The sequence below is a fragment of the Erithacus rubecula genome, assembly GCF_903797595.1.
Source record: "Erithacus rubecula genome assembly, chromosome: 1".
In the NCBI taxonomy this organism is placed as follows: domain Eukaryota; kingdom Metazoa; phylum Chordata; class Aves; order Passeriformes; family Muscicapidae; genus Erithacus; species Erithacus rubecula.
In genome coordinates, this window is record NC_136658.1 from 103,873,982 (window position 1) to 103,886,106 (window position 12,125).

Sequence of the window (12,125 nt, forward strand, 5' to 3'; positions counted from 1 at the left end):
CACATAAAAATTAGCAATATAAGGTAACATAAAAATGTGACACATTAGAATGCAAAAAAATCTTAATTGTTTAATTCTGAGGGAAATCTTGTGGCCTGACTTACTGGTTTGTAAGTATATTTTACTTATTTGACATCTTCGACTTATTATTTGGAAAATTTTTTCCACTAAAAAATTGTATCTTACTTGAATATTTGTGATTTACTGAAACAAATTTTAAAGTTTCCTTCAAAAATGTTTGAGCATAAATCACTATTCTCAAATCAGTAAAATAAAATAAAAAAATTACAAATAGGAAAACCCCTTGTAAAGTTGCCTTAGTACTCTGATAATTTTTCCTAATTTAAAATAATATTTGTTGCTACGTGGAATAGAAAAAGAACATTCAGAGACTGTCCAAAAAAATTTTTAAAAAGTTTGGCTGTATTAAAAGCCACTGCTACTGAAATGAAATTCCTTTGGTTTACTTTCAAGAAATTCCACTGCTAATCACTATATAATAAACTGCACAGTTACATAACCTAAGACAAAGAGAGGGACTTACCTTTTCAGATTTTTTTTTAAGTTTTCCTCTTCCAGGAGAAACACTGAAGTGAGCAGTCTTGCGGAAGCGGAACATTACTGGAAGGAACTCGGATTCATTTTTCATTGTGCACACAACTTGTGCTTTTTCACCCAAATAACAGTCCTTAAAATTAATTACTCTTCCTGGCTTAAAAGTTAATAACACAGGAAACCCAGAACCCATCAATGCTAAGTCCACCTGACGAGAATTATTTCCTGGATTAGACAAACACAAAAAACAAGCAAACAGACAAAATCCCTCTCACAACTATTAACAGAAAAGTCATGCTGTAGTTGTACAGTTACAAAAGCAAAACAATGCAAAAACCATTTTATAATGTTTTTTTATAATACAGTTTTTATAAACCTAACATAGAGATCTTTACTTCTAATAGGTGTTAGATAATGCATTCCCTCAGGAAGTTGAGGATGATCAAATATGCACTTGAAAATGCACAAAACATATTCAAAAAGTGTGACTTGCATATGGCTGGGGGTATGTTATTCCCTTCAAATACTTGCATTTATAATCATTATAATTTATAATTAAGTGATAGGTGTTCATTCATGACACACATAAATCCCTCCTTTCTACTCACTCACTTTTCAAAAAGCTTTTAGTGCTGAAGCATTCAAGATGCAAGTAAATTTATTTGTGTTGATATAAACAAACAAACAAAAATAGTAATTTACCTTAAAACTATTAAGACAAGCAAGATTTTTTTTTTAATTTAAAAAGATCAAGATATACAATTTTATCATCCATATACACATTTCTGATGGTGACTATACATCTCTAACATACTTTTGGTTGCAGTGGCATCACCACTCAGGTTCTGCAGACAGTCACTTCTCTTCCCAACAGATTCAAAACTCAGAAACAGGACATAATCTTGAATCAGTGATGTGTCATTTACTTCAAAGTCTCTTTCAAATTTTCTGTAAGAGTGAAAATCTCAAATTAAAAGATGGGGAAAAAAATAAACCTCCAAACCCAACCCACAAAAAATCAAGGCATAGTTTTGAATATCCAGTCTGGCTCCTTTGTTGTCAGTCACAGCTTGAACAAGCTGAGCTTTCAGAAAATGCAAATAATAACAAATTTAAGCTCCATATCTGTGTGCTTATTATCCTGGCAATTTGATATCTTTTCCAGCCTACAACAGTTTTCTAAACTAATGTCACATGTACAAAAACTACCTGCATTGAGTTTCAATAAAGGAAAATGGCAAGAGCACATTTGCTTTTTCTTTTTCTTATCCAAGTAGAAATCTTTCTTTATGTTTAGTTTTAGTTTTTGTTTTGAGTTGTTTTTTCTTTAATGAGATGACAGCTCTCTGAACTGTTTCACTCTCTTGCTGGTTAATATATGGAAAAATCTAACAAAATTCTTTTTATCACAAAACTGTCTTAACCAATTCTGGTCCAAATACACCAGGGTATTGTAAGACATAAAATTATAGAAACACTTCGGGCTTTGATTTCTTATTTGCAGAATCACACAAAAGAAAAATTATTTTAACACACATAAATGCATAAGAAGTTAGAAATCATTTGCAGATATATTAACTCAAAATTATTCTCTCTAACCCAGCTCTTGCAGAACAGTGTAGACCAACCAACTTGAATGTGTGTGTATGCACTTAGTTGGTGTCACTCACTCACTCTGGACTAAAGCAGAGTGTAATCAAAGTTTTCTCATAAGGCAGCAAAGTTCCTTGGTCGGGAACACACAAGACCAAGCTGCAAACATCCACATCTTTGTTTCTCAGGCTTAAGTCATGTAAAACAGCATCTGTACTCCCCTGAAGATCTGTCCCCTAAAAAAAAAAAAAAAAAATCCAAATATGGAACAGTTCAGCCTGTTCTGCTTTCTCTTTTGTGTTTTTTTTTTTCCTACACATGCATTTTCATGTACAACAGATAAAAAGACATAACAGAGGAAATAGCAGTCACATAGTTACACAACACTTGGCTAATTAACCAGTTTTTAAATCAACTTCATGTCAATGTCTTGAATTATTTTTTAAACATGATTCTCAGATTATTTCACTATCTGAGAAAAACAAGTGAAACCACAGATTAGTAATATCTTAGAACTTGAATTGTATTTTGATAACTCCTAGTAAATAATAATTGAAAACCTCAATTCTAGGGTTGAATTGAAATAAAAAACATTGGTTGGACAGAGATTTCACAAAGCCTATTGATCAGGAAATAGTATGACATAGCAAACAATACTAGAAGATGAATATTGAGAAACAAAAAAACACAAAAGTAGAAACAAAAACAAGTTTTCAACTAAAATAAAGCCAGAGCAGTTTCTTACCATCTCTCCTCCAATAGCATTTTCTTCCAGTACTGCTACCCAATCCATAGACTCAGGGCTTTCATTGTATAAATGTATTTGTTCTGTCTTTGAAGTCCCAAAGTAAAGAGGTCCAAAGTTTACACATTTCAGTACTTTTCCACAAGACACTCCAAGAACTTTTAGAACTTGTTCAACCACAACACCTTTGATCCATACTTCAGTGCAGCCACGATTTTCCAACTCCACTCTGCCAGTAAGAGCAGCAGGCAGCAACAGGTAATGTAGAGAAGTTAGAAATAATCATTTGGTTAGTTTGCTTTATATTAGAATCTGTGCCCAAAAAAAAAAATCATTACCCAATCCAAGCATTCAAATTACTGGCTTTCCATATACAAACTAAGTGGGAGAATAGGGCAAGTGAGCATGTCCTTGGCAATGCCCTAATGGGAATATCACCAATCAGGAAAAATCACACATTATATGGTGGAGTTCTGGGTTTGGTTTGGTTTGTTTTCTGAATTTTTTTAAATGTTTGAAATTATAGGAGTGACATCTGCAAAGAATCAGGAGGTGTCCACAGACAATAAATATACACTGTTCTTATTCTTCAGGGTCCTTGCATCCAAATATCAATTTTAGCATATAATACCTAATTTTCTTGCAGAGAACTGGAGCTAGAACTTCATCTGAATAAGCATGAAAGAACTGCAGGTGTTCCTGCCTGGAAGGAAGCTTGATCTTGACAATTCCAGAAATCACCAAAACAGAACACCCAACAAATCAACCACACCCTATTCCCACACTGCCCAGAGAGACTCCCCACCACTGGAAGTGTTCAAGGACAGACTGGATGGGGCTCTGAGCAACCTGGTCAGGTGGAAAGTCCCTGCCCATGGCAGAGGGGCTGGAAATACCACATTTTAAAGTCCCTTTCAAGCCAAACCATGCTAGGATTCTAGGATTCTTTAAGGGATGCATTTAAAAGCCATCTACTCCAGTGTTGCAAATACATTCCCTCCAGTGAAAATAAGATACAGCAATGAAAACCAGAATGTTTCTGAGATTCCTGAAACACACAGAGTTAAAAGAAAACATGCAGTTACAGAAGCTAAGAAAATTATAGAACATGGGATGTGCAGAAAGATGAAAGATACAAAAGCTCCTGATGAGTTTTATTCTGAGAAATGTGTGAACATCCCAAACCATTACAAATTATGAAAAAAATTTATTAACACAGCCAGGTATACAATTTATGCATCACTTTTCTGTGGAGATAATATAACAATCAAATTAATTTAATACAACTAAAGATTAAAGATAGCAACTGACACTTAGGAATTTAACTTTTTTTAGATATCATAATAAAGACTAGAATTAGTAACAGACAATAATGGAATTTATAGAGCCATATTTCTTCAGTCATACACTCACTTCATCACTTCATTGATGACTCCAGGTACATCTGTGCAGATATCCACTCCAATTTTCCTTACAGATTTTGGCTTTACTGCTCCTCTGACAGGTTTTATATTAAGCACGACAACCCCATCATATGATATTTTAAATATACCTAAAAAACCCAGAACGATCAACAGAATGCTATACAATATAAAGCTGTAGATTTATATGCTTCTATTACACACTTGAAATTACACAGCACATAATGCAGATGTTCACAAGCAGTAATCTTACTATGAAAACAGGAAACATATTTAACCTTTTCACAAGCTATTTCTAAGCAAGAGTCGGTCATTATTTCCAAGCTTTCTTTAATTATTACACCCACATGTACAATTCCATTTTGCAAGCTGTGATTGTAACAGGAAAGGTACTCACATTCCAAACACAAGTGACTATATAATGAAATAACTGTAAATAACACCTGCACATTATACAAAGCTCTTAGAAGCTACAGTAGCCAGAAAGTTAAGTGCACACTGCAGGGTAACAATAGATTCTATGATTTGGTCTGTACCCAACAGAAGTTACTACAGAAGCAAACAGTAAATATTTCTAGGTTATAAAAATATTCTTTAAAATGTGAAAAAAACCACAGTACTTAACCTAACAGATCACAACAGAAATTGTTTTAAGTGTACAAAAAATGCATTTTTTGGTTTCATAGAAAAGATAATCTCTGATATAAGATCAGAAGCAGGAACAAAGGACTCCTTTAGTGCATGGAATGACAGATGAAATGCAGTCCTTGAGTCTTGGGCCAGCACAGAGCATCTCCTGCTCACAGAGTTCTCATGCTGCCTGTTACTGGGACCTGCTGTGTTATGATTTACAGAACCTACAGAAACACAAATTCAGCTGCTCTTCCTTTGTCTGTCCCCAAGACATCCCTGACTAACCATCACCTTCTAACTTTCATCCAACCCTGCAAAACTCCATCATGCAGCCTGCATGTATCATGCATAGAGTTTATAACTAGAAACAGCTCCCTACACAATATGAAAAAAATAATTATCATACAACTTACTTGTAGATGCATATATACTGTAGGTTACCTAGTTTACCTAATCCTAATTGGTCAAAGTAGTAAGTTAACATATATGAGAAAGACCTGATTATATAAACTACATACTACATCTTTAAGATGAACTGACTAGCAAAAACACCCACAATAATTTCTCCTTTTACTTCATGGAAAAAAAAATTAAAAGGTCTGCTTCATCTAAACAGAAATTTGATTTGTTTTGTTTTGTGTTTTTAGTATTGTAAATGTGTTTCTGCAATAATGTATTTTCTCTTGGTACAATATTTCATATGAAAATCTAGGAGACAAAATTTCCTACAACTTTGGTCTAATGCAAAAAAAAAAAAACCTTTAATGTAACAAGCAGCTGTACAAATGAGAAACAAAAATAATTAACTGCTTTAAATTTGTTGTTTGAAACTCAGCATAGCTACCACCCTGCCTGTGGAGAGAGGTGTCTGCAATTTTGTGCAGGGCAGAAGGCAGTCAGGTTATTGGATCATATAAGCATTCTTATGTTCCTTTGTGCATGTTTCTTACTCTCCTTGGAATAGCTGCTCATAGAAATTTAAGGATATGCCTGTTGTAAAAGCTGTAGGATTTCAAAAGCTATGGCAGCAAGATAAAAGGCCTCTCATTATCTTCTAACAACAAACACAATTCATCTCCCATCACAGGAAGTTCAGGGAACTTGTAGCTGTTTATTCAAGAGACAGGTCTGGGGATCACAGAAGTACAAAGCAAGAGCAGTCATGATTTGCTGCTGTCTATGCTGGGCACACTAAAGCAATGAACAACTATTATTTTTACATTTTCCAAATGGGACTCAAAAGTAGAGAAGTCATAAAATTTTCAGAGTTCTAAAGTATTTTTTTCTTTCTTAAATGGAAACATAGTACTGGCTACATAAACAGTGGGCCATGTACAACAGCTGCAGCTACAATACTCATCAACTGCATAACCCAAAATTCCAGTTAATTGCTACATGGTCACTGAAGTGTTAACTTGCATAAAATTACTTTTCTCCAATAAAACAAAATTATTAAATGGTTTTATGATTTAATGCATACTAAATATTTACCTGAAGTTGTTCCACGGTTAGAAATACTAAACTCTTTAGTAACTAGTTTATTGTTTGCAATCATTTCACCAAAATTAACCTCTGACTCTACTTCCAGATCACAGGATGGAATTAATCTGCAGAGAAAACACAACATAGTATTTCCCAAAACTTGAAAATACCTTTGCATTTTAAAAGCAGTTTGATTAAGCACTCCAGTGGAGGGGAGTTCTTTTGTCAACTCGCTCCAGCACTACAGCACACACAGGCAAGATTCAAAAGAGAGGTACTTATTAAGCAGGCTGATAGATAACTCACTAGTCTAACTTGAAAATAATATAGCTATAAATGATTAGTCAAAATTGAATGCACACATTTCTATTTCATTTTAAATACTTCATTAGAGTACTTTTAGTAAAACTATCCCGAGTCAGTTGCATCACAAAATAAGACCAAATAATTCACCATAATTCATTATGGGCTGCCTGAACTAAAAGCAAAGAAGAATTAATGCCAGTTTATGTTTTTTGTTTGATACATACTTTATGTGACTTAAACAAAACTTATTACAACAGACAGAAGTGGGTAATGACACAAGCCATGACCTACTTCTATTATTTATTTAAGAACCTCAGCCAGTGAGATGGCATCACTATACTGGGTAGTTTTTAGCCACAATGAAAAGATCATGCCTCAGCAAACTTAAAAAAAAAAAAATAGAGACTCCAATTTTTAATACAATGACACTTCTGGACTAACATAAAATTGTGTTTCAAATCAACTGGGATTTTACATCAGCAGAGCAGTCTATCTCCCCATAGCCACAAACAGGAACAATTCCATTTCCTGACCTGTGTCACATGCAGTACAGAAGAAATAGTGGAGAAGAAAAATAAATATCCTTGGTCAAGTGAGGCAGATCCTTCCCAAATACTCTACTGCATAAAGGGGAAGGAAGAGGGAAGGAAGGGACAGAGGCAAAAAACTAAATCAAGGAATGCCAGAAATATGATATCAGGAATTTTACTACACTGGCTTTAATTCTCATTGATAATTTATTGTAATGTGAAAAAAAGAACGTAGTCAATTCTTTAAAGGGATGCTAGACTAGCAGGATGTGGGAAAAAAAAAAAAAAAAAAAAAAAAGCCATCTATTAGGTGAATTAGAAGTTAGAGTACACTTAAAACAATTGTAAAAATTTTACTTTGCAAATATCCAGACATTCTTACAAGAAGCTGTACTGGAAAAATGAAACTAAAGTATTTCTCCTCTGAAGATCCAAATATTCCCCTTCCCAAGTGGACAGAAATAAGCATACATTCTAAATGCAATCAGATTTTCTAATAGATACATACCTACAAAAAGGAAGTAGTCAAATTAAAAGGCTTGGGGTTAGTGTTTTAATACATTGTGAGGTTTATTTGTTTGCTTTGGTTTGCTGATTGGTTTTTTTCATGAAGCTGTAATGTACTGCTTTTGCATGGCACAAAATACATTTTGGAAAACACTGATAAAAAGGAATTATAAAGTATATTTGTTTTTCCAAACACACCAAAAAAAAAAAAATATTAAAGCCTGTCAACATTTCCCCTGCAAAAGGCACTTAAATATGAAGATGTGAAATACTTAATCTACTGCAAATCCTTTCCAGAAGGGAGTCACCTTCCTTATTAACATTCTAAGTGGCTTTACCATCACAATACTATCCTAATAAAAATTTTCTAAAATCCTTGAACAGTTGCTCTAAAACATGCACTGTATTTTTAGAAATGGGCAACATATGTTTCACTATAATCCAGATGTATGATGAACTGTTATGAACACTTACTGTTATTTAACAAACTGTTATGAACAATTACTGAAAAATCTTCTATATCAGTGATTCAGATCATGAAGGGAAGACATTAGGAGTAATTGCAGACTTGTCTAATAATACAGAATTCAAAATTATCAATATTATCACAACCAAGATATAATAAGGCAAAACTAAAAATCCAGAGTCTCTATGATTTTAAAGAGATATCACCCCAATAAATTTCTTACCCATGTGCTGCTCTGAAAAAAAACCAGAAAAATCTTATGTTGTGATAAAACTTACTGTTTGTTTTCCATGCAATTGACAGACTAATTACAAACCCATAACTGACACTCAGAAGCAAACTTTCCACAAGATTAAACTGCAAATATTATCAGCAGGACATGAGCTTTTGAATATCATACCCAAGCAGGGGGATATGAACTATGTCATCATCTACTAAAAGGGTTAGTTTATCCTGAATATCTTCTGTAGACTTGGGAGTATATTCCACAACAGCTTTAAACTGAAGTCCGGATGCAATGGGTTTTTCTGGATTTTCCACAATCAATTTAAACTGCAATTTAAACAAAAAAAAAAAAAAAGTGTTTTTAATTGTTAAGCATTTCTAGATTAAAAAGGATATACATATAGTTTATTTTCAGAAGAATACAAAGATTGGTTTAAAACTTACCATGAACTTACATGCAAGATTTTATAATTTTACCTCTCTATTTATTGAAATTCTGACTTTTTACAGGAAAAAAGACAGAATGAATTAGCAAAATCTTCTAGTCTTTCCAAAAGAGCTCCAGCTTTTCCTACTGTGGCAAAAAAAAACTTCTGAAGCAATACAAAAATTAAATCATCTATTACCCAGTGAAGAATATTTTTAGTGCCTGAAAAAATAACAAGGATTAAGTCTCAGTAGCAACAAATGGGGACAGGTAAGAGTCTCCTCTAGGTCTGACTAATACCAACACAAAGTCTCACTGCTCATTGAAAATCTGATTGAAAGACCCAAGGCACCTCCAGTCTTGGGAGTCAAATGAAAGAGGAAAAAAACACAGAATGGAAAGCACTCGTTCCCTTCACAAAAATAATTATGCTGGACTTGTTGTCAGTAAGCACCTGTTTAAATGAAACATCTCCCTCACCTTTCCTGGAACAGAAAACACAAGTAACCCACTAGCACATAAAGGGAAACCCAGCATTTCCCACAATCTTAGGGAAACCTCAAAGTAAAGTCTAGAGCTCCTCTGGTGGTTCAGTCTCTAAAATTCTTATTATCCACTGCACAGTGGGCTTCCGCTCTTTATGTCCAGTTTTAATATTTTTTATTACTGAAAGACAGTCTTCCCAGTATTCTCTAGGTTTTCTATTCTAGCTTATGTGTTAAATAAGCAAATATCATTTACTACTTGCAGTTTCTGTTCCCTGAGGATTTCCTTCTATTCCTTTAGAATCCTCCTAGCAATATAAATACCCAGCTAAAGGAAATTTATGTCATGCATATCATGATTATGGGCTTGATACCGAAAGAGCAGCCATGTTTTAATTCTGAGGTGTGTAGAATCTGTATGATGTCTAAAAAGAACTAAACATCCAAGCATATTCATTTTATACAAGACAAAATTAATATTTTGTACTAAGAACATGCAATGAAAACTGTGGAAAACTTCTTGGAAGACATTTATTCCTTGGAAGACATTTCTTGGCCATGCACTATGACAGCTGAAGGAAGGTTATTTTTTAGTGCTTGAACTCTGAGCATCCAATGTACCAGAACGTATTTCAGAGGAGTCATACACTTCAGAGCTTTGTAATCACAGATAGCAACGAGGTCTGGGAATGAGAAGGGGCAACACAACTGTTTCTGGAACTAGGGATGTGAAGTGGAATCTTGTCCCCTTGTCACTTTCTCCTCTCATGTACAGTGCCATTACAATACACAGCAAAAGGCAGGAGTTCACCATAGAGGGAAACACCACAAATGTATGATTTAGTAACCTTTTCTCTTTTCTAAAATTGACTCTGTCTTTCCACTTCTGGAGCACATGAAAAATTGGGAAGGCTGCTGAAAAGTAACAAAACAGAGTAAGCACAGCCCTACCAAATCAAGCACTCTCGACAGTTTCCAGTTCATACCAAAAGTCTTCAGCTACATTTCAGTAAGAATCAAGCTGCCACTCTTGCCCTCAAAAAGAAAGGGTCACTACTCAGAGAGTGAAATTACTCAAGGTACTTCAATTGTCTGAAAAACAGACTGATGACTGCCCTGAATTATTCATAGTTCAAGCTGCTATGAACAAAAAGCAACATCAGCTTCTGTTCAATCCCTGATGCCAGTTCAACCCAACCTTTTGAGCTGGATTTTAACGTAATTTACAAACAATTAGCCACTAACCACAGCAGATTTTTGCTGGGTTACAGTGGCTCAACTGGTTAGAATCGTAGAGATGCATTTGCCTTTAAAAAGCCAGGCAATGCAATGACTTTTCCAGAACTTATCAGATGTTATAAATACCAATCATATTATCTTGAGAAAAGATTGCAAACGTCCTCTTTTCTGAGAAAACCTAAACCTCCTCTTTTCTGAGAAAGCTCTCAGCAAGCAAGCACCACAAGAGGACTATTCCACTCAAAACTCGAAAGCACACAATTTACAAGTGAGGTAAGAGAGTTGCCACTTTCCAGATTTGGTGTTCCCACGACAGCAAAGTGACTCATTTTTACAGATCGTTCCGTGAAATTACGAGGAACTCGTGGGCTTCTTGCGGGATGAATTCTGGAGCACAAAGCCAGCCAAGGCAAAGCAGGATTTGTTGTCAAAAGGGCCTTGATCACAGAACCACTAAGGTTGGAAAAGATTCCGGCATCATCAAGGCCAACTGTTAATGGCTAATGTAGTAAGGAAAGCCTGTTTATTTCTACTGAAACTACGGATTTAAGAAAGAAGGAAGCTCTCTCTGAACTGCTCACAGCCTCGGGAGAATAAAGAGCCGGGAAGCTCAGAGCTCTGCCGCTGTTCCCGCGGGCTGGAGGCGCTGTCCCAGGCAAACGCAGCGCGGCCGCTGCTCGCAGAGAGGCGGCCACGGGCAGCCCCGCCGCCTCCATGACGGCCGGCCCTCACCTGGGGCTCGCGGGGCGGCAGCAGCCGCAGGCGGCAGGCGCCCGCCCGCAGGTTCTGCACGGTGAGCGCGGCGCGGTAGCAGCTCCCCGGCACCGCATCGCTGAAGCGCAGCTCGGCCGGGGCGAAGCGCACCCCGCACGCGTCCCGCCACCGCTCCGCCATGACCGCCCGGCCGCCGGCGGCCGCTTAGCAACGGACGCGCGGCGCTGATTGGCGGAAAGGCCGCGGCGGGGCCAAAACCCACCAATCGGAACAGGAGAAGCGGAGGGGCTCGGGTGAACTCGGTTGGGTCCGGCTCGGCTCGGCTCGGCTCGGCTCGGCTCGGCTCGGCTCGGCTCGGCTCGGCTCGGCTCGGCTCGGCTCGGCTCGGCTCGGCTCGGCTCGGCTCGGCTCGGCTCGGCTCGGCTCGGGGCAGGTGACACAGGAACGTGTCCAGGCGAGGTTTAAATGTCTCCAGCAGGAAAACTTGACCTCCCTGGGCAACCTGTACCAGTGCTCTGGCACCTTCAACATAAAGATCTTCCTCATGTTGAGTGGAACTTTTTTTGTTTTAGTTGTGGCCATTGCTGCTCATTCTGTCACTGTGTACCACTGAAAAGAGTCTGTTAGCGCCCTCTTGGCTCCCACTTTTGAGATATTTATATGCATAAATGAGATCCCCTCTCAGTCTTCTCTCCAGACTAACCAGGCCCAGCTCCTGCAGTCTCTCCTCATAAGAGATGCTCCAGAGCCCACACCAGCTTTGTGCCTTTGCTGGACCCTCTCCAATAGCTCCTCAT

At 36.9% G+C, this 12,125-nt stretch overlaps 1 protein-coding gene across 1 annotated transcript in view; it reads right to left on the minus strand.

The window, feature by feature from the left end:
• CFAP47 (cilia and flagella associated protein 47) overlaps window positions 1-11,530 on the minus strand; it is a 258,137-nt gene extending 246,607 nt beyond the window's left edge. The window contains exons 1-8 of the mRNA XM_079305151.1: window positions 11,347-11,530; window positions 8,639-8,790; window positions 6,439-6,554; window positions 4,307-4,445; window positions 2,894-3,122; window positions 2,230-2,384; window positions 1,370-1,503; window positions 545-780 (exon numbers count right to left, since the gene is read on the minus strand). Of these exons, the coding sequence (XP_079161277.1) occupies window positions 545-780; window positions 1,370-1,503; window positions 2,230-2,384; window positions 2,894-3,122; window positions 4,307-4,445; window positions 6,439-6,554; window positions 8,639-8,790; window positions 11,347-11,508 (1,323 nt within the window). The 5' untranslated portion in view covers window positions 11,509-11,530. The remainder of the gene's footprint in view (window positions 1-544; window positions 781-1,369; window positions 1,504-2,229; window positions 2,385-2,893; window positions 3,123-4,306; window positions 4,446-6,438; window positions 6,555-8,638; window positions 8,791-11,346) is intronic.
• Between the last annotated feature and the right edge of the window lie 595 nt (window positions 11,531-12,125).